This window comes from Rosa chinensis, chromosome 7 (assembly GCF_002994745.2).
Source record: "Rosa chinensis cultivar Old Blush chromosome 7, RchiOBHm-V2, whole genome shotgun sequence".
Lineage (NCBI taxonomy): Eukaryota > Viridiplantae > Streptophyta > Magnoliopsida > Rosales > Rosaceae > Rosa > Rosa chinensis.
This window is the reverse complement of record NC_037094.1, coordinates 61,010,964-61,038,024: the sequence shown is the minus strand read 5'-3', so window position 1 is coordinate 61,038,024 and position 27,061 is coordinate 61,010,964. Positions and strand designations below refer to the sequence as shown.

The 27,061-nt window shown below is 37.5% G+C and overlaps 4 protein-coding genes and 1 long non-coding RNA gene across 7 annotated transcripts; 1 reads left to right on the top strand and 4 right to left on the bottom strand.

Moving 5' to 3' along the window:
* Nucleotides 1-6,639: 6,639 nt before the first annotated feature.
* LOC112180445 (pentatricopeptide repeat-containing protein At4g38150) lies at nt 6,640-8,332 on the bottom strand. The gene is made up of 2 exons (XM_024319008.2): nt 8,235-8,332; nt 6,640-7,836 (listed from the first exon to the last, which is right to left on the bottom strand). The coding sequence occupies exon 2, from the start codon at nt 7,828-7,830 to the stop codon at nt 6,931-6,933; it is 900 nt and encodes a 299-aa protein (XP_024174776.1). The 5' UTR covers nt 7,831-7,836; nt 8,235-8,332; the 3' UTR covers nt 6,640-6,930.
* Nucleotides 8,333-12,226: 3,894 nt separating this feature from the next.
* Nucleotides 12,227-12,789, bottom strand: LOC121050389. Its single transcript, XR_005802816.1, has 3 exons — nt 12,750-12,789; nt 12,581-12,668; nt 12,227-12,483 (listed from the first exon to the last, which is right to left on the bottom strand). It is a non-coding gene; the product is annotated as an uncharacterized LOC121050389 (long non-coding RNA).
* Nucleotides 12,790-13,617: 828 nt separating this feature from the next.
* Nucleotides 13,618-17,016, top strand: LOC112179903. The gene is made up of 5 exons (XM_024318391.2): nt 13,618-13,777; nt 13,917-14,068; nt 16,003-16,062; nt 16,162-16,622; nt 16,723-17,016. Exons 2-4 carry the CDS (start codon nt 13,925-13,927, stop codon nt 16,498-16,500), a joined length of 543 nt encoding a protein of 180 aa, XP_024174159.1. The 5' UTR covers nt 13,618-13,777; nt 13,917-13,924; the 3' UTR covers nt 16,501-16,622; nt 16,723-17,016.
* A 129-nt stretch (nt 17,017-17,145) lies between these two features.
* LOC112179902 (sister chromatid cohesion 1 protein 1) lies at nt 17,146-21,849 on the bottom strand. 3 transcript variants are annotated; one of them, XM_024318390.2, is made up of 19 exons: nt 21,692-21,849; nt 21,499-21,567; nt 21,340-21,398; nt 21,200-21,244; nt 21,083-21,102; nt 20,905-20,984; nt 20,687-20,813; nt 19,971-20,049; nt 19,778-19,859; nt 19,207-19,534; nt 18,947-19,106; nt 18,786-18,859; nt 18,504-18,684; nt 18,323-18,401; nt 18,074-18,204; nt 17,897-17,981; nt 17,612-17,724; nt 17,443-17,530; nt 17,146-17,355 (listed from the first exon to the last, which is right to left on the bottom strand). In XM_024318390.2, the coding sequence occupies exons 1-18, from the start codon at nt 21,742-21,744 to the stop codon at nt 17,448-17,450; spliced, it is 1,848 nt and encodes a 615-aa protein (XP_024174158.1). In that variant the 5' UTR covers nt 21,745-21,849; the 3' UTR covers nt 17,146-17,355; nt 17,443-17,447. The 3 variants fall into 3 exon arrangements, with proteins under 3 accessions (XP_024174158.1, XP_040366054.1, XP_024174157.1); XM_040510120.1 differs by lacking the exon at nt 21,692-21,849 and having other exon boundaries at nt 17,146-17,366; nt 17,427-17,530; nt 21,499-21,662; XM_024318389.2 differs by lacking the exon at nt 21,692-21,849 and having other exon boundaries at nt 21,499-21,661.
* A 2,454-nt stretch (nt 21,850-24,303) lies between these two features.
* LOC112178337 (putative nuclease HARBI1) lies at nt 24,304-25,566 on the bottom strand. Its single transcript, XM_024316493.2, has one exon. The coding sequence runs from the start codon at nt 25,564-25,566 to the stop codon at nt 24,304-24,306; it is 1,263 nt and encodes a 420-aa protein (XP_024172261.2).
* Nucleotides 25,567-27,061: the final 1,495 nt, after the last annotated feature.

Below are 27,061 nucleotides of genomic sequence, written 5' to 3'. Positions count from 1 at the left end.
CAACCTTATCAACCCAATTAATGGTGAGATGATGTGGCCAAGAACAGAATATCCAGCTCCAGTGCCACCCTCTTATACCAGGCAACCAGGAAGGCCAAGGAAAGTACGGATAAAAGACCCTTTAGAGAAGGAAGACAATCCCACAAGAACCAAGCTTGGGAAAACTGGATCAGTCATGACTTGTGGACATTGTCGTGAACCAGGTAACATGACTCATATCGTCATTGTATATTAATTATTGTCATTCAAATAAAAGCCTTAGAAATATTGTTTGATGCTTAGTAAAAACAGGACACAATCTGAGATCATGTCACAGACATCTTCCTCCGAAAAAAAAAGCCTGCTCCAAAACCTAGAGGAAGGCCAAGGAAAAATCCACAAATCAGTGCAACTGCTACAGTAAGCTATTAGTCTTTTTGAATTGTGTTGTTGAATTTTACCTCCGATTTAGCTAAGAATTCTGATTGTATCGTATGCCTTGTTAATTATTGTAGACCAAGAAAAATAATAAAATGAATCTATCAGGATATATATATGTAATCGATTTTTGCTTATGAAGTTCATAACACTTTGTCTTGTCTTTTAGTTGCAACCAATAACAACTTCAGTTCCTCCATGTACATCTGCAAGAACAACTACACCACTTTCCTCAACTTCTACAAGAATTGCTCCACTAACACCATCCACTACTCTAGCAGCTCCACAACGTAATGTTAGTAGAAAATCATCAACGACCTCTACTCAGGTATTCCTTTCTTATATTAGATTGCTAAAATGTTTGACTCGTTTTATATTTGAATTGAATTGAAAATCTGTGCAATGTCAATAATGCAGGCAAGCCAAACATCGAAGGCTCGTACGTCTAATGTTGGGAAAAGAGGAAGACCACCAAAGAAGGCATAAATGATGAAGCTATTTACTTTGATATGAATTAGTTTCACATGCGTTGTAATCTCCAGACTTTCATGTCATGGTGAACCACCTTGGCATCCTTTGAATTGTCTTTGCTTTTGGTTTTGGTTATGTTGATTGATTGGGATTTTTTTTTTTCCCTCAGTTGTTATGCTTTAAAATATCTAAACTTTGATGTATTGGAGAACAGACTTTGGAGCATTTTTTTAACGTTGCCAAAACAAAATAGCTAGAAAATTTCCATTACAGATTAAGCTGCCTTGCAATTAAGTTGATTCCCATTTGGAGTTTGCAACTACCTTAGTAGTTTCATTTAGGCTTTGATTTTGACTCTAAACAACTATTTCTGAGGCAAATGATTATTGTGATATATGAGCAGAGTGCACAAATAGTAATGTCGAACTCTCTTATTTGAACCATGTCTTGCACTTTACATATTAAGATTAGTTGGTGTAGGATATACACTGAGATTCGATATCAAGGAGAAGGACGAATGGATTTATTGGTGGAAGAAAAGGGCATTCAGGTAAATATACTCGTTGGTGGGTCCAGTCAATCGGAACTGAAATGTCAAACATTCCACCTAAGCAAGTTAACGGTTGTTTTAACGGAATGTCTGACGGAATTGAGATTTTGTAGGATTAAGTATAGCTCGGGTATTTATTTGAAATATGTTATAGATAGGGTATTTATTTGAAATGACCTCCAAAGTTCGGGTATTTTTTGTAGTTTTCCCTATTTGATAATAGTTGGATACTTGAAGAACCATTTGAGGTAAAAAAAAAAAAAAATTATAGGTACAAACAGGAATATAGGCTTAGTCTTTCCCATACATTTCCCCTCAACAAAATTTACACGTGAGCTCCACTCTCTTTCTGTTAGCTTTTGGTTGGAGAATTCTCTTCTGTTCGTTTCCCGCCATTTTTTCTGCTTAGGAGACTCATACCTCGAGCTCAGTCTACCATTTCAGAGCTTCAAATTCTCGAGCTCGATACTATCTATGGAGAATCAGGTAACTCTCTTTTAAACTTTACGCCATCTTAGTGCGAGATTTTTACTTCAATTTCACAGTTCTTGAAATTTGGGGCAAAAAGCTAGGGTTTTCGACTTCTTGTTCTTGACGATCTTGGTGAAAATTGTGATGAAACATACACCATCGTAGTACGATATGACTGTTTCGTAGTAAAAGTTTCAAGATTCTGATACAAGGTTCCTTTGATAATTGATTTTTAGGCTGGAGACGAAGAAATTGAGAGTGATATGGTTACTACTGGTGAATATGAGGGGTATATGATTTTTTATTAGCGTTTCTGACTATTCCTCGTATTTGTACTGAAAATGATGAGCACGTTGTTTTTCTTTGCATTTAGGTCTGCCAATTTTATTGATGAAATTGATTTGGCGCTTGATGAGGACAAAGATCTGGTGAATAAGGAGGAAGATAGGGATGGGTATACTTCTACTTAGTCCTGTGGGTTACCTAAAAGCTTTCACTTTTTCTGACTTTGTTTGAACAATTCAATATATCCTCACATAAAAACATATTTGTTGCTTTGACAGGACCATTGCAAAAGGAGAAAAATCTGTTGAAACTGATTTGGTGCTTAATGAGGAAAGACATCCTGTGAATAATGTGTATGTCAGTTGGTTTTGTTTGATTGTAATTTTTTGATGTGCATTTCCTTTTGTTTAGAAAGCTGTCTAAATTTCAATTTCCAAGAGTATATTTAGGCATGAAATTTCTATAGGATATGTATCCTATTCTGTATCAATATAGGCTGGTTCCATCTAGGTCAGATAGAAGATTATGAAAGTTGGAGGTATTAGTAGTATTTTATGTAAATTCTAGGCATGGTTTTTGGTTCCTCTCATGGAATAAGGAAGGCTAGAGTACCTCTTATGGTACAGTTTTTCCATGGATTATTGTGTCTGGTGTTGACAAAATGATGAAGCTTAAGTAAATTATCAATTTATACTAGAGTAAGAGACTGATTTTTTCCTTCTATTAATCTCTTTAATTTGTGGCCTTTTTTACATGTAAATTTATTTCACATCGACATTTAGTATTTTAAAAATCATTTTGTAGAGATACATTGTTCTGGTACTTGAAGAGGATGGGTTAGAAGATGCACATGAGGCTAATTTATGCCACACCCTCTATGCTTACACCTGATAAAGTCTTGCTTGATTAGGATGTTTTTGTCAAAAGCACTAATTCAGTCTAAAATTCTAAAGTACCCATACTACCTATGATATACATGTATATTTATTTAGCTATATTTATAAAACTATCTGCTGGGTATACCCGTGATATAATGTAATTTTTTATATTCGAAGGACTCGATTTCTTATAAGGTTTTGAACATATGTCTTTGAGGAACACTATGTCTCTGTGTGTATGACTTAGTGTGTTTTCAACATGCCTGAACTGATATTTTGTCAAATTCCTGGTTGTGGAATTAATTTTGAACTTAAAAGTATTCTTGATGTATGTTGATTACAGATGAAACACATGGATAATATTTAGAATTTCATGCCCTGTTGCTTGTTGTACATGATTTCATTGAGTCTATGAAATCTGGTGATTCTGGCTTCTGTGTGGGGATTGGTGACTGCAAAGCTTAGAAGAGTTCCATTCTATTTTTCATCTAGATTCGGGAGCTTCAGTGGGCTAATTTTTTTGTAGCTTTACTATTGGTTTTCAAGTATATTTATTTATGGTGTGTTGGTGTTGCTCTGTTGCTGTTCGGTGTGGATGTTTTACTCCTGGGATGTGCAGCAACTGTCATTTTGAGTCTTTGGAGTGGCCCCCAAACTTCAGTTGAATATAGTATAGTCCACTTCAATTATCTTCATCTTGTGCTGGAGTTCCCAACATAGCCTCGGATTTCATACTTCATAATTACCAAACATAAACATAATTTGTAAGAGTTGGTTTTGTTTTCTTTAACTATAGTGATTGTAAGTTCATGGTGTTCATTTCCTTTGTTTAAAAAGCCGTCTAAATTTCAATTTCCAAGAGTATACTTTAGCCATGAAATTTCTATAGGATATGTATCCTATTCTGTATCAGTACAGGCTGGTTCCATCTAGGTCAGATAGAAGATTATGAAAGTTGGAGGTATTAGGAGTATTTTATGTTAATCCTAGGCGTGGTTTTTAGTTCCTTTCATGGAAGATGGAAGGCTAAAGTACCTCTTATGGTACGGTTTTTCCATGGATTATTCTGTCTGGTATTAACAAACTGATGAAGCTGATGTGAATTATCAATTTATACTAAAGTAAGAGCCTGACTTTTTTTCGTTACAAGGTTTTTCTGATGTAATTTGAATCTGGTGGTGTCTGATATTTTTTTTTTTAATATTTTTTTTGGTTTTGCTCTTCCCAGCAACACTGTACAGGAAAATAATGCATCCAAGCTGCAAGCTCAAGACTCCAGCCATGTTAAGGAGGGTGACACGTCAAACATGGAATTTGAAGACTCTGATGATATCTTTCCAGGGCTGCCTCCACTTCCGCGTGATGAGAGAACCATGGAAGAGTTTTGGAATGACTTTCTGAGCTTGCCGAGGGAGGAGAGCTCAAGGAGGGAAGCTGAGAGATGGGCGACGGAAGAGAGAAGATACACGGCTCAGGAGATTAACGATTATCTGAACAACCGAGAGTTTGTTGAAGAACCTGAGCCTGAGCCTGAGCCTGATGGTGGGGTATTTTACATTGCCGTCACCACACCAGAGGTTGTCCTACTCCTGTTGGTGTCTGAGTACTGTGGCTCTTTTCTGTGTGGAGTTCATACATCTGATCTTTTTCGTTATTTGAGTAAGGTGCCTCTCCACTACAAGTTGTGATCATTACATTCTTTTCTGTAGCCTGTTGACTTCATGTTTTCAAAGAGAAAAATTCATATTAGCAGAACAGAGGAAAGTCCATATCTACTTCCACCATCTTTATCTACTGATCTAACAGAAATTATGTACTGTTATTTTTCAGCACTCCCCATTAATGAAACTGGAGTCTGGAGATTTTCTCTAGTTTTGTAGTAATTCGACTCTAACCAACAAAGAATTTGCTTACCGCCCTTCCAGTCGGTAAAGCTTCTATTTGTTTTATATCATCAACATTGTGTGGAATTATAAGCAGGGAAAGCACCTTTTGCTTCCTTATCTGAACATACCTAATATTGCTCTCCAGAAAGTATGTATTGCAAAAACTTGTGCAAGTAAAGCACACCACATAATACTGTAGATGAAATAAAACAATATAAAAAGAAAAAAGAAAAAGAAAGTGGTCTGGTACCTACACCACCAAGCTCCTTATTAGGGAGCACAATGCAGATGACAGGGCTTATATGGTACTCCAACTAATGCAGAGACAAGAAAACGGTTCGACAAAGTTAATACCATTCTGCAAAACCTCGCCTGCATCTCACCAAGTACGATGGCATTAGCAGCTACTAGCCCAGCAAACTCATGTTTACTAGCAAACGAGGTATATGCTACTCGATAAACAAATGTTATTATCCCTCCAACACATAATCTTCAGATGATCAAGCAACTAAGAATCATAACATTTCAAGCACTTGTAGATGACATTGGTGGTATTGCCATGCCAAGGAGGATCACATTGGTCAGTATGGCTAGGTGTCTTTTGTTGTGTTTGGGACTTGTGACACCCAAAAAGAAAAAAGTACGAACGGTAGCCAATGGCATGAGGTCACACATTTCCGGGGCAACAATTGACGATTAGAGATCAACCATACATCAAAACTCGAAAATGTTTCCACCTAAGAAAGATTGAGACCGACTGAGGGTGTTATACATGGGCCATTTGGAATAAGTCCCTTTTTTTTTTAAGCACAAAAATGGTTATTATTCATTTACCTTTAAGGCTTGTTTTTTGGTGAAAGCAACTGGGGCAAGAAACATAGTAACGTTTACAATACAAAGGTATGAGCAATGCATCCATCGCTGGGCACGAGATATTAGCTCGTGTGCCGGACTCGAGAATAATTGGGGGGGGGGGGGGGGGGGGGGGGGGGGAGGCCTAACTCTAAAGCAAAATTTGCAATCCGATGGATATTACTAGAATCTGTGTCCTGGAGAGGGGATATATACGGCTCCTGCCTAAGCTTCCCCCGTGTTCTGCCCATGAAACTATTTTACGTTCAACTATATCACAAATGTGGAGTAACAGCACAATTAAATGAATTAATGGGGATATCTTTATCACAAGACAAGCAATCATTATCACCAATTGTTGCATCTTTTGCTTAACAAAAGGATCCCTATTTGAACACAATCATGCATTAAGAAGTTTTTGCAAGTTAAGTAGACTTTATGATCACTGCATATCGTTCTATGTGATCAATAACAATTGTAACTTTTAAAACAAATGCAAGTACAGAAGACCATAAGACTATTATAGTACAGAAGACCATAAGACTATTATATATCCTATGTCATCAATAACAATTGTATCATTTCAAACACAAGCAAAAGAAGGGAAGTGGTATAGTACCTACACCATCAAAGCTCCCTAAGGAGGCAAACTCTACAATGCAGAAGACGGGACTTAAACTGGTACTCCAATGACACTCCAGTGGGATTAACACCACCATATCATCATGCCCAACACGTGAACAGCAGAGTTTCATATGATTTAAAAAATTCATCAACTAAAAGAAGAAAAAGAAGAAAGGTGAATGCGTGCAGAATACCAGAACGAAAGAAACAGATATTAAAGGAATTAGCACACTGCAAAATACTTAGATGTCATCATTCAAAATCAAAGAGAACAGCAGCATATGTCCATATCCCATATTGAAAACCAATCCTACATGATTTCAAATTCAATGTCAGCACTCACACTACTCCAATGTCGCATTCACAATGAAAGTGAATAGCAGCAAATCCCCCTACTGAAACTCAAGCCTACACGATTTCCTATGGTCACTAGCTACCCCATATCTTAAACACCCTAATCCTAAAGCTGCTGGCATTACATCGATTAAGCAAAGCATCAGCCCTTCAACTTGGAAAGCGCAATGTTGATAACCCTTCTAATTAAAGGTTTTGGCCTTCCCTTTAGAACTTCCATCATAGCCTTTGCATTTGGCACAAACCCCTTATGCATCATCAACTCCACCACCTGTTTGCCCTCCTCCTCAGCTGCCTTGTCCTCCTGCATTGCAAAACCCTCTATCACAGCAGTGTAGGTAGCAGCATTGGGCCTCATAGCCTTGTCCATCATCTCAAGCAAGAACTTCTTGGCATCTCCACAGTAGTTGGGGTCAGCAGTGAGTCCCTTGATCAAAACTGCATAAGTATAGGAGTTTGGAGCAACCCCAGAGGCTGACATGTGCTGAAAGGCCTTGAGAGCAGCATTGGTATTGCCGGCAGCGACCCCAACCCCAATGACATAGGTGTGGACCGCCACAACGGGCAGTATGGCCTTCTTAAGGAGCTCTTCAGCTTCGTCAAGGAAGCCAGAATTCACCATAGAATTGAAGAACATAAACGCAGATTTCTCAAGGGAACTGTAGTCCTGAATCATGTCAAATTTTTCTTTGATGTCCTTGTCCTCACAATCTTTGGTCGCATCCTTGAAAACCTCCATTGCATGTTTCTTGAGGTCATCGGCAGAAGAATTGCGAGAACAAGTGTATGACATTACTTGATTGTTCCCAATGACCATAGTGCGGGTGGGCGGCTCAGAGTGAACCTTAATTAGCTGCTCTAGGGCTTCATCAACGATGGCGAATTTTGCTATAGATTTGTACAGCTTTGCCCCATATTTGTGAAGGGAGTCTTTGTCCCGAATCATGTTCAAGTGTTCTTCCAAGGCCTTGTCCTTAAGACCCTCCACTGCATATTTCTTGATGACACGGACAGAAGAATTGGGGGAACTAGAACTCGCCATTGTTCCCTGTAGTTTAATAGCAGCGGAAATTAAATTCGAACCGAATCAGGGAAGTAAATTTAGGGTTTCTAATTGAAATCAAACAATCAGAACATTACTGAAACAGAGTCTAGAAAAGGAAAGTAAACAAAATCATGGAAATGAAGTGAGGTTTTCTATATGAAACAAGCTAAATCTCTTTCAGGGTTTCACGAATTAGCTCAATAATCTCTTTCAGGGTTTCCAAAAGGAGACGACGATGGTCTTGGTCTCACAAAAGGAAAGGAGAAATGAGCAAAAGTGAAGCTAGGTTTTCAGTTTCCTTTTAAGTTAACTAGTAGCTACTGTGCGAGAATTAGAGCCATAATCTGTGCTAGGCTTCCTAACTAGAAGACGATGATGATATCGGACGAAAGCTCACTGACCTTTCTCTGGTGATCGGCGGCGGTGGAGCTCTGGAGGGTTGAAACGCTGCGTTTTGATCCGGGAGGAGAGAGAACAGTGTGCCGAGAAATGAAAATGTCCAAATTAGAAGATTTTTTGTCCTGAAAGTATCTTTTCTAATATATATATAGTCCGCTAGATGGTTCGGAGTCCATTTCAAGTCCTACTATTTATTTATTTATTTTTATTTTTTTACATCGAAACTAATTAATTATCTAAAAAATAGACGCAAGCGATGTGAGGAAATTTGTAAATTTTCAATTTTGTGACCTATATCCTAACTAGATGATCAGCTGTCATATTCATTTTTCATAAGACATACTAAAAGTTATATAATTGAGTTTATTCGGATAGTACTGAATATCTTGAATCAAAGAAGAGATGCGCCAAATGAGCTGATATTCTATAGTACCTATGAAAGCTATGGGGATAAGAAATATAGTAACGCTTACACTACAAAACTATTCACTCGCAATCATTGTGGTCTAAGCAACGCGACGACGAATGTTAGACGTCAATTTATGTATTCAAAATTGATGGAATCGAAATGTCCGTATGTATTATTACTTTATAGTAAAAAGGAAATTTATAATTAAACTCAACTGATACTAATGAAAAGAAGATATCAAAGATGGATGGTTCTATTTAAACCTCCTAGTTTAGCATTTGAACATTCTTTCCTTTTTGTACAATTTTAAATCCCATTCTACCCTTTTGCAAACATTCAAAATTTTTTTAAACATTTCTGATCGATCAAGATAGAACTTGTTTACGGTAACAACTAACAACAATTTTGCTTAATTTCAACCAGCTCTTTCTAAAGCTTATCTACCTCTATATTTCCTCTCTTCTCTTTTTTGCTGAGCAGCAGGTCAATAACACATCCTACGTGCATTGTCTATGTTTATTTTACATTCGCTTTCCTTTTCTTTTTCCTCTACTAATATTCTAGGCTTCTACTAAATAAGAGTAAACCAAAACTTAAAATTTCAAATCCTTCGCGGAGGAGCAATGAAGGTCAGGACCTTATATTCGTCTGTTTATCGAGTCGACATCAAGGGTGGTTATTTTCATGTTAACTTCGGCTTTACACCGCAAGTTGTTTTCCTGATATTATTATTACATTATGATTCTCTTCGCGGAGGAATAATGAAGGCTTGACCTTTCATTAAATTACTAGTATCATGGTTGATTGTTGTTTTGTTTTTCAATCCAGAGACTATGAGGATATTGAACCATAAGAAAATGATTGTCTGATTGTACTACTAAAACTGAAAGTTCATCGACTTTGAAAGATAATAATTGAGATAATGTTTTTTGATTCTCCCAATCAATGTTGGCCTTCAATATCAAATCTTTTAACATGTACCCTAAACTCTATTAAGTTTTTGAGCCACCCACTTTCTTCTAGTTCCTCATCCCCAGTTGAATTTTTAGGAATTTTCAAGTCATCCCAACTCAGCAAGCTGCAAGGGAAAATAATTTTGATTTCGCGTGATATAATAGTGTAATTGCAATTGCAATGTCTGAGTTAAAAGCGTAACATTACACTCAATATGATATAATAGGATAAAATATGATTTCGCCTCTTAGTTTTGCCTGATATAATAGTGTAATTATACTCAATAGCGTAAAGCTAAATATTGAGTGTAATTACACTGCATAGAACCCTGAAAAAGTCGACATTCATGTATGTACATTTTTTTTTTAATGTGAAATCCATCAAACATAAACATATCTTTTTCTTATTAATTCTTTCCTCATTTTTTTTTTTTGAAAGGATTAATTCTTTCCTCATATCTGGTCTTGATGTTGTCAAAAATAGTATCTTCATATTTTAGATGTTGATCATTTTGGGTCATTAAGTAGCTTGTATCTTTTCAGTGGAAAAAAAAAAAAAATTCCTAAACCAGCTTGCAACCTTGAGTGTTCGTGTTCCACAGAATAAAGAGACCTCTTCACCAGTTAACCACATGCATACAAGTTTTCACTATTAGGCCAAAGAATAATCATTATATACAAAACTCAAATCGGCCCCAGTAGCAAATCCAATAGAAAGACTGAAATCAAGAAAATTTGGACTAGCTTCCAGTTTCTATTGTCCTATCTTCATGACATAAATGAAGTAATAACTTTTTGTTTTTCATCAGTAGGGAGGTGAAAAAAAAGAAAGAGCTATAGAGAGAAATAAAAAGGGTAAAATAGGAAGGAAAGGGGATAAAACCAAATCAAACAATCTGATCACGCAGGCATGCAGCAGCAAGTATGGGCTGAAGGGACATATACTTAGGAGTTTTTAGGCCAAAATGTTGTCTAGGCTATAGCCCGTATAGCCTTCCATGTAGTTCTGTGCCTAATCTTAGGTCATATCACTGTCATGAATCATGACATCTTTCACAAGAACTAATTGTCTGGAATCATGTACCAAAACTCTCCCACAATTGGGACAAAGTTGGAGTACAAGTTAAGATAGTCATCCGGGATTAATTTGACTTGCAATTCCAGTAGAACAGTAATGAAGAGAAACTAGCAAGACCTAGCAACAATAAAATGACTTATTGCCAGTAAAAATAAATATTATTTAAAAAATATATTCATCAGTAAAAGTAAAAAAATATCTCAACAAAAAAGTAAAACAAAGAAAGACAAATTTTAATTTGTCCGTAAAGTCTCTTATAAATTTTTTTTTTTTTTTTTAAAGTCCTCAATATCACCGACATAAATGTAATGAAAGTATTTGTCAAATTTGGTTAAAGGAAGAAACGAAAATGTAATTAACGAGTCACATATTTTTTGCATAGTCATCAAATTCTTATTTGGCTAGAGAAACATCAACATTGAATCAAGTATTGTGCAACAAAAAGTTAAAATTAAAATGCAATTTACGAGTATGGTAGTCTGTTGTATAATATAATTGATATAGAGTAACTTGCGAATAAGTTTGAAAAATAACTTAATGTGAGTAAGAAGATAACAAAGAAGTGAAAGTAGTTGAGTGGTTGGTTCTTTTAGTATGTACTATTTAGATTGTTTTTTTTTTTTTTTTCAGCTTTCATTAAGATTTCAATTTTATTTAGATTAAAGGTTTCCTAGTCTTATCATATAATGAATAAGTTCTTAGTTGTAACCTGAATAGGCTTAATTTAATGCAAATATAAGATATTGTAAATTTCATCGATAAGAAAAACAAGAATTAAGAAACTTGTGCCCTTGTTTGCTGGTGAGCTTGTTTATTAATTAGCATCCAAAACTTTGTTTCTATGGTGAAATGCTTCCGCAATCATTTGGCCTCAAAACAAGATTTGCCTGTTTCATGGCGGACAATTGTCTAAGGGAGAAGTTCAACATCGCCAACCTCAAAGAGTTTTTATCAAAAAAAAAAAAATCATTGAAGAGAGACATTCTAAGAAATTTTCTCGTCTTCTGCCATGAACCTCTGATGCCAAATGATAGCGAAAATATTTCACAATAGAAATAGGGTTTTGTCAAGCGTTGAAAATCTTTAAGAAAAAAAAGGCTAGACTAGCGAAAAATAGATACAATCGTAATCATAATTGTAATCATAAAGAGAGTGACTTTTTTTTTTGACATAGGCGATGGCGCAAAACAAGAAAAGAAAAAAAAAAAACCTATACAACCGTATGTCTTGGCATCTGTTACAAAAAATCTAGATCCTCTAAGAGACTTAAAAACCATCAATGCCCAGTACCATAATGAACTAGTACTACCATTTGGTTTAGTGACATAAAAGTTTTCTATTTATAAGTGGTAGGTGGCGAGTTCGACTCACATTCTCACAATGAGCTAGTTAATGCATTTAAGTTATTGATTTGATAAAACCAAAAAAAAGTAAAGGGCTCATCAATTTCTTCCAAAACTACTTGAACCTATATTTGCCGGGACTCATTTCTAGCTTTCCTTACACTCATATTACAAAACTATACAAAACTATATCAAACAAGACCATTAAAACTACTTCCGAATATCTAACGCATAACTGAATCACAATGGAGCTGCCAGAAGAACAGCAATCAGCCCATTGCAAGAAAGTAGCAGTTCTTAAATACTGACTACACCATAAATAGGATAATTAGATCAGGTGTATCTAATCTTTCAAAATTAGTACTCCAAAAAGGATAATTAGACTAACACTAGCATCAGCTTCCACGTAAGGAGCAATGTCAACTTTCTTCAATAAGTAGCATCACTTTCCTCATTCCAGCACGAGCTCTGTTATAGAATTGTACATTTAGGTCATCGTAGCGTAGTGTCGTTAACAGGTCAATGACAGAAGGCAGTAAGGATATACAAGTGTAGATAATTTTACCTCTATCACATATTTGGTCCTCTAGTAATGAGAACATCCTCATAAGGGGCAATTTGTTCAACTTTTACGAAATCACGAGTAGCAAGAACTGCAGATGACAGAACACAAGCAGTTCGTAAGAACAAGCGCATAACATAAGCAGGAAGGGAAAGATAGTATGGATTCCTACCACAAGTTTGATAGAAAAGCATAGCCGCTCCTCTTCGATTTTTTTTCAGCTTTCATTAAGATTTCAATTTTATTTAGATTAAAGGTTTCCTAGTCTTATCATATAATGAATAAGTTCTTAGTTGTAACCTGAATAGGCTTAATTTAATGCAAATATAAGATATTGTAAATTTCATCGATAAGAAAAACAAGAATTAAGAAACTTGTGCCCGTGTTTGCTGGTGAGCTTGTTTATTAATTAGCATCCAAAACTTTGTTTCTATGGTGAAATGCTTCCGCAATCATTTGGCCTCAAAACAAGATTTGCCTGTTTCATGGCGGACAATTGTCTAAGGGAGAAGTTCAACATCGCCAACCTCAAAGAGTTTTTATCAAAAAAAAAAAAAAAAAAAAATCATTGAGGAGAGACATTCTAAGAAATTTTCTCATCTTCTGCCATGAACCTCTGATGCCAAATGATAGCGAAAACATTTCACAATAGAAATAGGGTTTTGTCAAGCGTTGAAAATCTTTTAAAAAAAAAAAAAGGCTAGAACTAGCGAAAAGTAGATACAATCATAATCATAAAGAGAGTGACTTTTTTTTTTGACATAGGCGATGGCGCAAAACAAGAAAAGAAAAGAAAAAAAAAAAAACCTAGAGAACCGTATGTCTTGGCATCTGTTACAAAAAGTCTAGGTCCTCTAAGAGATTTAAAAACCATCAATGCCCAGTACCATAATGGACTAGTACTACCATTTGATTTAGTAACATAAAAGTCTTATATTTATAAGTGGTAGGTCGCGAGTTCGACTCACATTCTCACAATGAGCTAGTTGATACATTTATGTTGTTGATTTGATAAAACCCAAAAAAAAAAAAAAGGCTCATCAATTTCTTCCAAAACTACTTGAACCTATCTTTGCCGGGAGTCATTTCTAGCTTTCCTTACACTCATATTACCCTCCTCTTCTTCACCATTGTTATATGTAGCCCTCTCTTCGTCGTCTACGATTTTCATCCGAGACCTAATTCTGTCGTCTGTACCTGGTACGAATCCCTAATCACAAGCCATTTCTATCTTCTTCGTTAGGTTTTCTCGATAATTGCTCTCTTTTCTCAGAAAAATCCGAGTTTTGGCGGGAAAATTGATTTCAATCTGGTGACGATGTGCTTGTTTTTTGCGCAGACTGAGTGATGGAGCAGCATTTGCGAGGTTCTCAGTCGCCGATCGACGTCTTCAAGTACCGCCGTCGTCAACTGGCGCCTCTGCAGAATCTGATCGCGCCGCAGACGGAGGACGGCGTTTCGGTTTCCGAAAGCTACGGCTCCAAAGCCCAGGTCTCCATCAATTTATATCTACTTAGATTCTATTGTTTGTGTTTGAAAGAAAAATGGTCCAAGTAATTATTGTCAATTTTCATTGCTTCTTTTAACAATTGGTGCAAGGTCCTTTGTGTGAATTTTTGTTTTGTTTTGGTTGGGGATCTAGGATATTGCTTAGGTACACTTGGTGGTGTGAGACTTTTAGATCTGCAAGATGCAAACTTGAGTGAGTTCAGGGTTCTTGCACTTGAACTAATATGGTTCACCACCTTGAGCTTAACAGTTGCAACTTTCACATTTCCCATTGAGCTTAACAGTTGCAACTTTCACATTTCCCATTGAGCTTAACAGTTGCAACTTTCACATTTCCCTGAGATATCAGATGCTGCTATGGTCAGTTTCGACTTCTGAAATGAATGGACGAGAAACAACAACAGTTTAGGAAGAGTATACTCTTGAGTAGATGTTATGCTCAGTAAAAACATAGTCAAGCAGAAAAGGTTGTTACTTGCTGCCTCTAGAGGATCTCTATATACAAGTAAACAACATTGCAGCATGTAAAATTTGATTCCTTCAGACGTCAGATGCTATGGTTAGTCAAACTGATGGTCCCTTAAGGACTCAAATTGACTTGTTAAATGAATTATTTATGAGATACAACTTTAGTTTTTACCACTCGTTTGTTAACAGTGAAGAAGAGGATAGTTAGAAATAGGTTACCAGTGTTTCCATTGGACCTTTTATCTTGTGCATTTTGATTTATGTAGTGTTCTTAAACTCTTGAAGCTTCTTAAGCTTGCACTTGAGAACTGCCATTTAAACTTTAAAACTAATCGAACAGTAATATTTGCATGATTGTACTGTTGCTCAAAGCTGTTACTTTGCTGCATCAAAGAGCATGACATACAAGCAATAAGATTGTGATACTTGAGACTCTGACAATACTGTGGTTAGTCAGGTTGGTGGGCCATAAGAGCTTGTTTTGACTTGTGAAATGATGTATGAGAAAAATTTAGTTTCTTCTGCAGATCATTTACATAGAAGACAGATAGAGGATATATAGTTACAAATAGGTGGCTAAAGTTTCAGCTTGGTTTGGAAAAAGACTAGGTTCAAGTAAGAGACTTGTACTCATCAGGTTCAGCTAGTTTCTTCTTGCATACTGATTATCAGGGGATGTGTTTGAACTCTAAATACAACTGCTGTATTTTTCTTTGGATTTGAAAAAATGAACAAAGAATTGGCTGGGTCAGTTGCACTGTTATCACAATAGATGAGGCAGTACTGTAATATGTTCTTATGTTTAGTTAGGTTGCTTGCTGTAGAAAATGGTTTGCCACTTTTATCATCATATGATCTTGGGATTGACTGATTCAGTCTTTTAAGATTGAAAGAAAGCTAATAGAAAATGAAAGCTCTTACTGCTGAAGTAATTTCTACTTGGTCACAACTTAACATTAAGTTGTTGGCTGGTGCTCAAATTAGGAAATCATTTGTACCTTGACTAGAATTGATAAGGAAGTTAAGGAAAGTTAACCTGCTTTCACTGAAGTAAACAAATATTAGCTTATGTGCCATCATTATAGGAAAGAAACTACTAATGCACTGCCACTTTTATGTACTCATTAGGAGATTTAAGTGTCAGTCAATGAGGTAGTGTCATTGTATTTATTTTAGTAGTCAGTGCAGTTGTAAAACAATTTCTTTAGTTATAAAAGTCGGTTCTGTACACAAACATAATATTGACTCTGAAATTTTGGAGCCTTCTCTAAATGCTGAATATGTCGATGAGTTTGTTTTTTGGTACCTTTGATGGTTTTGTGATTATGTTATTATGCTGCTTTTATACTTTCCTCTAATCTGATCGGTGTGTTGAGATGATTTGTTCAGTTGTGCAAGCAAATTGTTTGTTTTTTTAATGACTTGACCAAACATTAATTTTCTTGCAGTTTGTCTATGGAAAAGAAAATCTGCATCCAACTTCTTTCCCTGCCAAGAACAAATCCGAGGTTAGCGTGCAGTCGGATAAGCGCTAATTAGTTGCCAAATTTTGACATATTCAGCTACTTAAATTGCTACTGTGTGTTTGTTCTGTTATTGTTGCCCAGGCACAGATGTGCGAGGCTACAAGTAGCTCAGGATTATGCACCCCCAGCCTGAAGTCCCACTTTACCTATCAGGTCATGGCATCCAGAGAAGCAGCAGCAGTAGCAGCATTAGCCTCATCGCCAAAGCCAAATAACACCATTGAGACCCCGATTACTGTCATCAGCTGCAAGGACTGGTCACCCCAAGATGATGGCATTGAGGTTGTCTTGCCTTCAACTGAAATACCTTCATCGAAGGAAGATGTGGATGCATCCGGCACTGCTTTGCTGAGTCTTGTCTATGGTCCTTCTACTAGAAGAAGGAGATTGCCACTGTTTACTGAAATTTACCCAGAGTAGTGAATCTGATGTGTAGACTGTAGAGACTAGAGAACCTCCATTTCAGACAAAAGATATACCGCACCATATATTCATCCTGTTAGATTCGGGTATATGCTTCGATTACATACTTCAGACAAAAGGTATAACGTAGATTCATCTTGCTGCTCATATTCTAGTTTGTGTTTTTTTTGTTTTTTTTTCCTTTTTTAATTTTTTTTTTTTTTTATCAACATATTCTAGTGTGTCGATTGGGATTAGATTGAGGAAAACTGGTTGCTAACTATACTTGTCGACGCTCTGGTGATGCTCTGTGAGGAAAACTCGTTGCCAACCATATTTGAACTTTGAAGAGGCTCTGGTAATGCTCTGTTATGGCGTATAACATCTGGACGGTAATGCATACGATGGCACTTGAAAATTGAAAGGAAAATGGATTGTGGTGTATATACTCTTGTTGCAATTTCTATTTGATCATTCTATCTGTACCGATGTACTTTGTAAAAGGAAACTAGTATAGAGCTCAGGTGGCACCCAGCCCAAGCTTGTTTTGGACTTTCAGTTGTGCACCACCCATTGATCAATTATACTGAACTATATCAAACAAGACCATTAAAACTACTTCCGAATATCTAACTCATAACTGAATCACAATGGAGCTGCCGGAAGAACAGCAATCAGCCCATTGCAATAAAGTAGCAGTTCTTAAATACTGACTACACCATAAATAGGATAATTAGATCAGGTGTATCTAATCTTTCAAAATTAGAACTCAAAAAAGGATAATTAGACCAACACTAGCATCAGCTTCCACGTAAGGAGCAATGTCAACTTTCTTCAATAACTAGGATCACTTTCCTCATTCCAGCACGAGCTCTGTTATAGAATTGTACATTTAGGTCAGTGTCGTTAACATGTCAATGACTGAAGGCAGTAAGGATATACAAGTGTAGATAATTTTACCTCTATCACATATTTGGTCCTCTAGTAATGAGAACATCCTCATAAGGGGCAATTTGTTTAACTTTTACGAAATCACGAGTAGCAAGAACTGCAGATGACAGAACACAAGCAGTTCGTAAGAACAAGCGCATAACATAAGCAGGAAGGGAAAGATAGTATGGATTCCTACCACAAGTTTGATAGAAAAGCATAGCCGCTCCTCTTCGATTCATTCCAGCAGTCAGTTTGTTCAGGGATTCTACTTGAGGGCCACCCGGTATTTCAAAATGGGATTTCAGTTCCCTGAAAGAATTCCAGTACAAGGAAAAATTGCAGTCAGATCAAAACTAATTAAGGACTGGGCAATCTAACAGACCTTTGAGATAAGCATACATTTGAGAACAAGAACATAATGCAATCAGATCAAAGCTACTTATTGACCAGACAATCTAACAGAGGTGTGAGACAAACATACATTCGAATGGCATCAGTCACTTTTTCCAGTGGTTGATTGATGATAGGTTGTTGTGTCTGTGTCGGTCCAGTTTCCATCAATAATTCTGCAAATATACACATGACAGTCATTGAACTCTCCATCAAATAAAGATTATAAAACCATAGCTAATATGCTGCATCAACAGGTAAATTTTACCATGCTCAGGTGTTGGGCCATTTCCAGATAACCTTATTACGTTGAAGTTTGGATCAGAATGCTGACATCCATTATCCTCTAATACTGGTTCAAGTCCATCATTGCTATGTATAGATGAATAACGCCTCTTCCTGTTGGATCTCTGACAATCAGTACTCCAATCACTAGTACATTGAAGCAACAAAAACAAAAAAAGAAAAGAAAAAGAAAATAACACTTCTTATCGATTTGGATAAAAAACATGCTAACCGTCCAGAATTGACTTCTGAACTGTTTCTGTTAACTCCCTTTCCAGATGAGGAGCTCAGGATGGATCTTCTCTTATCGCCTGTAAGAAAAAAATTAGTTGGCGATTAATGTACATAAGTGAAACATAAATACTTCAATATCTAGAGAAATGAGAGAGGAGAGACGTAGAAATCATGTGTACCAGAATTTCTTGGTGTTGCCGGGTTGGTATCAGCTCCTTTCATGCCATTAGGATTGGCTTTCAGTTTATCCATGAGTTCAGGTTGTAGTGTTACGTCATTGTTAACTAAATTTGTCCGTATCTGTTCTGTGGGGGTTACAAATGACTGGGAGCCACCTCCACTAAGAAAATCTTCAACAGGCTTCACATTTAACATATTTTAACTTTTCAGACATAAACTTAGTTATAATTTCCTGAAAAATAAGTAAACTAAAAGTAGCTGTATTGACTTAAATATCTCACCGGGTCGTGATAAGTTTGTTTTTCAGGTGGTGACCATGATGATGGTTCTGGAGGCAGAGGTGGCGAGGTTAATGCTGCAAACAAAACCATAATTAAGACCCTCTTTCTGTTACTTGAATTATTCATGTAAAAGTTCTCAAATTACAAACTATGATACTGACCTGAAGGTGAGTCATGGGTATGTTTTTCCTTGAATAGCTCTAAGAGAGGAGCTGGATAATATGTTTCTCCACTTCCGGGTTTAAATAAATGACCCATGAGAACACTAGCTGGCTGCTCCATGAGTTTACCAATCTTCATAGTAGACATTATGTTCTTGGGCTGCAACAAAGAGAACAAAATGAGGACAGTACATGGAAGGTACATGAGTATGCTTAACTCCTCCACTGAAGGATATACTTGGACTCGATCAGGAACAAACCTTTTGGTTTCTTCGTCTTCTTGAAACTATATCTGAAGTATCTTGAAGCCAAGATTGGTACACATGAGCAGGATGGATTGTTTGGTCATTATCCATTACAGAGGCAGGTGTTTTTCTCTTTCTCCTCCTTATAGGCCTCTGCCTCTGTTGAGCATTCTCTTGAACATCTTGCATCTGCAGCACTTCATCAAACACATTATTAGCCTGCTGTCTTTCCTGATGCTGGTCTTGACGAGGTGGAGAAGGTATTAGATAATTTGGAGAAGGTGGTCGAATATGTGTGGGCTCTCCTGATGTGAGGTCTACGTCATCTCCCTCAATTTCAAATCTGCCATATCATCCAAAGACAATAATAAATAAGAATACGATAATGATTCTTGCAACAGACTGATTAAGTATCTGTCATAATAGGAATGAAAGGGCATAAAATTAGCTGGGTGCAGAGTTTGCAAACTCCAATGAAAAAGGCACATGGAAACACAAAAGCATGAACACTTTGTTTTGCTCAACCTTCAGGAATGGGAATCAAAAATCAAAAGTTTATCTATACTGTGTCGTGGTAATGATTCACCTCTCAAAGCGACAGTTGAACAAATCTGCATGTGCATCTGATGGATCATAACATTTAGGCAATGTGATATCCTCAGGATCAGCTGAATGCGAGAGAGAGGGGTGGGTTAATTTAGCAGATGAACAGATTATGGATATGTGTGGTCACAATTAAAAGTAACTGAAGAAGGTAGACTAAATGAATAAGAAAGGACCTTGATGTAAGTTCTGATGTTGATCTCCCTCCACTGCATTATCGTTAAGTGTTTCTCCCACATCTACACTATCCAGTTGCTTCAAGCACAGAAAAAGATAGGGTAGAAAATCTCCATGAGATATTGCAAAGATTCCATTACGCATGAAGTTTCTTTATGCATTTCATACGAGGCACAATAGTGGAAACAAGTATCATTTGTTCTTGCTGTGGTAACTAGATCAGCATAAGAGTGAGCCATGGTGCATCAAAACTGTAATAAAAGAACTAACGATGTAGCCTACCAGGTGGTTAAATCTAATAGAGAGGGAGACGTGCTTCTATTCAACTACTTTTCTTCACTACAGAGTTTCAAAGTAATCTCTTATTAAGAGTATTCATGGCAAATTACTAAAAAAACAAACCACGAGGCATTTTAAAGCCTAAATGCGCTCATTTGAGCATTTCATCAAACATCTTCGGTGCCCCATCAACAAAATATAAACAGCTCCATTAGCAGGCTAATCTCACTGTAGCCGACCGGAAAACTATCTCAGGCATTCATTACGATAAAACAAAATGGGGGTTAAAGAGGCGTTGGGGGATTGGTGGTGTATTTCAGTTGAATATTAAAAGCACACAAACACATACTAGCCGTAGCTGCTACTGATTCACAAGAATACCCTTTACAGAACTAGAGGAATCTCCAGGAAAGTAGAGCCCATTAAGGTCATTTACCATGAGAAAATAGCCGGTTTGCTGGTGGAAAAGCGTGGCATGGTGAGAGAAATCAAGAGACTGCTCGATGTCACCAACAAGATCTGTATCTTCATGCTCAGCCTCAGGCAGAGTTATTGCTTCTTTCCTGCAAAAACCCACAGTGAGATTCAGGAATTGACAATAATATCCCTGCTCCCTAAATGCAATAAAATAAAGAAACGCAGCGTTGTACTGACTTGGCCTGAGCTCTCCGTTTGGGTAGGATAGTGGAGTCTGTGTTGGATTTCACCTTCTTCCATGCTTCGTTTAATTGATCCTTAGAACACAAAATTGGAAGCGATTAAATTAAGTTAACACAGAATAATAAGGGTTCCCTTATTAACTGAGAAAAATAGTTAAGAAAACCGAAATTACCAGAAGACGGTGCACATCATCTGTGTGGAAATTGAAAATAAACGTCAGAAATCGTTGGAACACAAGGTTGATTTTGTAAAAATTTCAGCAACAAAAAAAGAAGAAGGGGAAGGGTACCGAATAGGAGCTTCACTTTACGTTCGTAGACGATGACGACTCCACCTGAAAACAGAGGTTCAGGTAATTAGAAGCAGAGAGAGGCAAATTAAGAAATTGAGAAAGAGAGTGAGTGCTGTAAATAAGTGGAAGTTGCATACCCATGAGAATACTGGAGAGTCGGAGAGCCATAGGAGCTCTTGGATTCAGAATCTCTTCGCTGCAAAATCAAAATCGCATCAACACCGAATATGCACAGTCGAAATTGAAAAATGAAAACGAAAAGAAGAGTTAGAGAGAGAGGGAGGGAGTTGGTATACCAGATTCTGATGAGGTCGATCTGGTTGAGATTCCTGCGGTTCATCTTGGCGTGCATGGTGGCGGCCATCCTTGCATACACAAAAACAGAGAACGAGTTGACTCGGAACAGAGAATCTATGAAGAAATAATTGAAACAAAGAGAGAGCATTGCATTTTGACAGAGAGAAGATGCAGAGAAGGAGTACTTTATACCAGATTTGACCGAGCGGCTCTTTCCGAGCAAGGAGGCTGTGAGAGTAGAACATTTTCCCAAGTCAAGTGGTGAGAGTGTGTACGGCACCACCACCGCTCACTGGAAAATGAAATCGAGAGGGAGAGAGAGAAGAAGAAGGAGGAGGAGTGAGGGAGTGTTGCTATATATAACCAACTTTATGAGCGCCACAGCAGAGAGAGAGAGGGAGAGAGTGAGAAAGGCGTGTGACCCTGCGGGGTGATACAATGACCGTGGCTGCATGCAATATCTGCGTGATACCAGCTCTTGTAACAGACAGGTGTGCGGGTTGGGAGGTTTGGGGTGAAAATGGTTGGAGTAAAAGACTGTAACTACTGGTGATTTTTTAATTGCAATGGGACCCACGGGAGCATTTGCTTCACTTTATTACCATTCTCCGTTTTGCACGGTGCCGGATGAAGCCTGTGAAGAGTGAAGACTCTTCAAGGCCTATAGGACCTAGGCTTAACCAGCACCTACCTAAACTTACTGTAAAACTTTTTTTTTTTTGTAAGTGGATGCTAAGGGCAACTCCAACCTTGGGACTAAAAATCAGAATTTGATCAAGTTTGAGACTTTTCATCTCCAACCTTGATTTTTGGAGGGGTCTGGTCTCATAAAAATGAGACTTGGGGCCATCTGAAGTCTCAAAATTGAGACTTTTCCAGGACTGAGACCTATGAACAGTGGTCTGGGACCACAAGCTCATCTGACCCAGCTTGAGAGAGAGAGAGACGCGCTGGAGATTGAAGAGGAGAAGGACGCGCCGAAAAAAGAAGGGGGGAGGAAGAGAACGCGTGCAGACGCGCTGGAGAGAGAAAAGTCTGATTTTATGGTTCTGCTCCAGTGGGCCCGCCATGCTGGGCTGTCTGCTGCCTACCGTTGGGAGATGCAACGGTCAAAACACGAACGGCTGAGATCGCTCCATTTTGAAAATGGACGGTCCGCAGAAGCTTGAAATTTTTTTTTTTTTTATTCAAACGGATCTATTTTCAATCTGATGGCTCAGATTTGAGGGAAAAAATTTTTATCAACGGCTCTTATTAAATGAAAGGTTATTGTGGCCTATTTGTTCCAAAAAAAATTAAAGAATTTACCAGAAATTTGTGGGAAAAAAATATATCCGTTGGAACAGTAAATTATAGAAAAATCTATAAATACCAACCCATTCTTTTCTATTTCCTCACACCAAATATACTCCATCTTCTTTACAATTTTCCATTCATAAACACATCTTCTTGTTCTTAAATATATCTATATATATATATATATATATATATATATTTTTGTCTTGTGAAAAATGGCTCCAAGAGGGGATTCATGGAGACACAATGAAGAAGTTATTCTTTGCCGAGCTTGGATCACCGTTGGGGGTGATGGTGCTGTCGGAAAAGATCAAACGTCGGAGTTATTATGGAGTCGTGTTTCGGAGGAGTACAATGCTCACAAACCGGTAGGTTGCATGGAGAGAACAACTTCTAGTTGCCAAGCTCGTTGGAAGAAAATAAGTCCGGCATGTATGAAGTGGCGCCATGCCCTTAACAAGGTCGAACATTTTCAACGAAGAAGCGGCGAAAATATGGAGGACGAGGTAATTATATTGAAATATGTTCAATAATAATTATGTTTTTATTTTTCATGTAGTTGTTAAAAGTAAAATATTCTTATCTAGTTTATTGATCGATTTATACTAAGCTAATTTTTTAATTAATATTTTATTTACTTAATATTATATGTAGCTCATGAATGTCAAATCAACGTACTACGACACAAATGGTTGTGATTTTTTGTTTGAGCATTGTTGGAGAGAGTTGAAAAATACATAAAAGTTTGGGAAAATTCCATCAATGGAAAACACCCCCTTTAGTGTTCCTAATCATGTTGACTTGGATGACGATGGAACACCCAATACTGATGATGAGCCGACTCCATCAAGGAAGGCACGTCCTCAAGGACAGAAAGCTCAGAAGCTAGCTAAGAAAAAAGGCAATAAGCAGGATGCGGATGGCCTACGAGTTCAAATGCAGAAATGTTATGAACAAACAGAGCGCGAGTACCAACAAAGGCAAAAACAGTTTGAGGAAGGCCAACTAATTGAGCAACGCGCTGAGGATGCTCGCACGATGCAGGTGGATCCATCAATTTTCACCCCAAGAAAGAGGAGTTATTGGGAGAGGAAGCAACAACAAATAATGGATAAGGAGGCAGAAACTTCAAGCATCCCGGAACAATCTCAAGATCCTACACCCTCTGGAGGAGACAACACATGTACAGGCTTGGCCACTTATGATTCACTTCAAGAGACAAATTGGATGTAATTCATATTATTAACTTCAATTGTTTGTGTTTTAAATTATGATAATAAAAAATATTCCATTAACTTGAATTGTTTGGATGTAATTCAGTAGATAATCTTCATAATAAAGCATTGAACTTTATTGACATAATAAAGCACACCACACAAATTAAAAGCACACAATACAAAGTAAACGCATACCACACAATACATAGTAGGCCATGACCACTTATCATGACTACATGGCCACTTATTGAAAGCAAAAAACAAAAACAAAAAAACACCAAGGCATACTCCTCACTGGTGGTTCTGATCAGCTTGTAGCTTCATGGTCCATAGATGATCGACTAGATCATCTTGGAGGTTTTTATTCATCACTGGACATCTAACCTCCCTATGACGACGCAAGAATTGATTTAGTTGATGCGGATTGCGATGAACATCGGTAGGAATTATTGGTCTGTCATATATCTCTGCTTTCTTGGGTCTAGTTGGGATATCATCCGGATCAAATGGCTCTGCTGCATCTTCATCATGCTCGTCTTCAACAATCATATTGTGCAAGATAATACACGTCATCATGATGTATTGAAGGTTCTCCTTACTCCACCCACGAGCTGGTCCTCTTATGATTGCCCAACGAGCTTGGAGAATACCAAATGCTCTCTCCACGTCTTTTCTGTATGCTTCCTGCATCCTTGTGAAGTGTTGTGTCTGCGGCGTCCTCGGGTTTCGGATTGCTTGTACAAATGACCCCCACTTAGGGTATATGCCATCAACTAGGTAATAACATTGACGATAATGCCTATTACATACCTGGTAGTTTACTTCAGGGGTTTCACCAAGGCATACGTCATTGAACAATGGTGAACATCCAAGAACGTTAATATCATTCAGGGAACCTGGAAGTCCGAAGAAGGCATGCCAAATCCAAGTATCGTAGGAGGCCACCGCCTCTAAGATGATTGTCGGTTTCCCTTTGTGGCCAGTATACTGCCCTGACCATCCGGTGGGACAATTTTTCCACTGCCAGTGCATACAATCAAGGCTACCCACCATCCCCGGGAATCCCCGTTCTGCAGCTTTGTCCAGCAGCCGTCGCAAATCCGCTGGTGTTGGTCGGCGGAGGTAAGTCTCATGGTACACATTCCAGATTGCTGTTGTGAAGTGCTCCAAAATCTCAATGGCAGTGCTCTTCGCAATATCTAGGTAATCACCGCAGAAATCAGCTGTGATGCCATACGCGAGCATTCTCATGGCGCATGTCAGCTTTTGTTCAGTGGATAAGCTTAGTCTCCCACAAGCATCTCTTGTTTGAACAAAATATGGGTCGTAGTTAGCCACGTCGCGCATCATCCTGTCAAAGACCCAAGGTTGCATTCTATATCGCCTACGAAATATGTTTGGTTCATACCTGCACGGATCAGTGAAGTATTGAGCTTTGAGTCGAAGATCCATCAGCTCTCGATCCCTGGCCTTATAGGTACGACCTTCTGAAGAACCACCCCATTGTGAATCCTCATCTTCCAGAGTTTGGATTTGCAAGGCAGCGGCAGACATCATCAAGGCTCGTCGACGGCTTCTCGTGACGGCCTCTTCTTGATCTTTCTGCAACCATTTCGTCAAACGATTCATTGCATAAATGGTTTGACAAAATCAAAACGGAAAAGAAAGAAAGATTTGTGTGATTTGGATATGAGAAGTGTTTGTGAATTTGTGAGAGATGAGGATGACAATGACCCCATATTTATGGACGGTTTGAGTTCATATCATTAGATAAGATATGACACGTGGCGGACAAAGACTGAACCGTAATTTGGACAGCCAATTAGAAATTGACACGTGGCGCTGAAATCACATCGAAATTCGACTGTTTGGCATATATGCCGACACAAAACATCAACATATCTTCTAAATAGTTAGATTTTTTGTCGTATATGCCGACACAAAAAAAATTCCAAAACATTTTTTTTAATTCATTAAATAATAAAAATAATTTTTAACATTATGCCGACACAAAAAAAATTTCAAACCTTTTTTTTAACATTATGATAAAATGTTAAATTATTTTTTTTACCTTATTTAATTAAATTAACATATTTTTAATATAATATTCATCAAAATTATACTCATATTATATTTTAGTCAAGAATAGTGAAAATAGCACCCCCATATAGCACCTCATGGTTGGAGATGAGAATTGAGTCCTATATGAATAGTGCAACAAAGGGGTGCTAAAATGAGAATAGCACCCCCAAATGGTGCCTATGGTTGGAGTTGCCCTAAGAGGTTGGGGTTGGAATCCACATAAAAATGAGTCAGAGCATGAAATCAATAAAAATAACCGAGCAGAGCTGAACTACAATACATATACTCATAAATTCTAGAAAAGCTTATGCTCAAGCTTGACATGTATTGTAATATATAGGCAGTTTTTAGTTTATTTTGTATTTCTATGTTTAAAAAGATCACTCACCAAGTCACCAATATTGTTGCTATTAGTATTTTTGGTATTTTGTTTGAACTTTTGTTATTGCTTAACATTTTGTACGAGTTAAACTGAAGTACGAGGCAAAAACCAAAATGAGTCAAGTTTGAAGTTGTTAAAAAATTGAGCCAAACTTGAGTTGAGGAAAAATGATTTGATCCAGGAGTCCGAGCTTTAGTCATTGAAACACTCTGAATATTCAGCCAGCATCTCATAGTGATTGAAACACTACAACTATCCATTGCAATCAGCTAGTTATCTTTAATTAATTGAAGACTTTTGAGCAAGTTAGAATCACATAGTTATTCTCTTAGTAATCAGCCTCCATTGCAGATATCCAAGATTAGTTTGTTCTTGCTTTTGCAATTTTCCAGCATCCGTTATCTGCTAGAGTTCTCTTAAAACTTAGCTAGGAAACGCTTTTTCTCCATAACAGCATTGCTATTCTTCTGCATATTCCTTTCACTCATGGACAAGATACTAGAGAGAAGATTGGCCAAACTAGAAGATAGAGAGTAACTGCAGTCATATATGATTCAGACTCCATTAACCTCAATATATAACACT

Bases quoted from the DNA above. Each gene is read 5' to 3' on its own strand.
- LOC112179902 (XM_040510120.1), bottom strand. From the start codon at position 21,647: ATGCTCTCTCTTTGTTTCAATTATTTCTTCATAGATTCTCTGTTCCGA. The intron at 19,535-19,777 runs GTGAATCATTAC...ATGATATGGCAG, and splicing joins TTCAACTGTCGCTTTGAGAG to ATTTGAAATTGAGGGAGATG. The intron at 19,107-19,206 runs GTTTGTTCCTGA...TCTTTGTTGCAG, and splicing joins GAAGACGAAGAAACCAAAAG to CCCAAGAACATAATGTCTAC.
- LOC112180445 (XM_024319008.2), bottom strand. From the start codon at position 7,830: ATGGCGAGTTCTAGTTCCCCCAATTCTTCTGTCCGTGTCATCAAGAAA.
- LOC112178337 (XM_024316493.2), bottom strand. From the start codon at position 25,566: ATGTCTGCCGCTGCCTTGCAAATCCAAACTCTGGAAGATGAGGATTCA.
- LOC112179903 (XM_024318391.2), top strand. From the start codon at position 13,925: ATGGAGCAGCATTTGCGAGGTTCTCAGTCGCCGATCGACGTCTTCAAG. The intron at 14,069-16,002 runs GTCTCCATCAAT...ATTTTCTTGCAG, and splicing joins GCTACGGCTCCAAAGCCCAG to TTTGTCTATGGAAAAGAAAA. The intron at 16,063-16,161 runs GTTAGCGTGCAG...ATTGTTGCCCAG, and splicing joins CTGCCAAGAACAAATCCGAG to GCACAGATGTGCGAGGCTAC.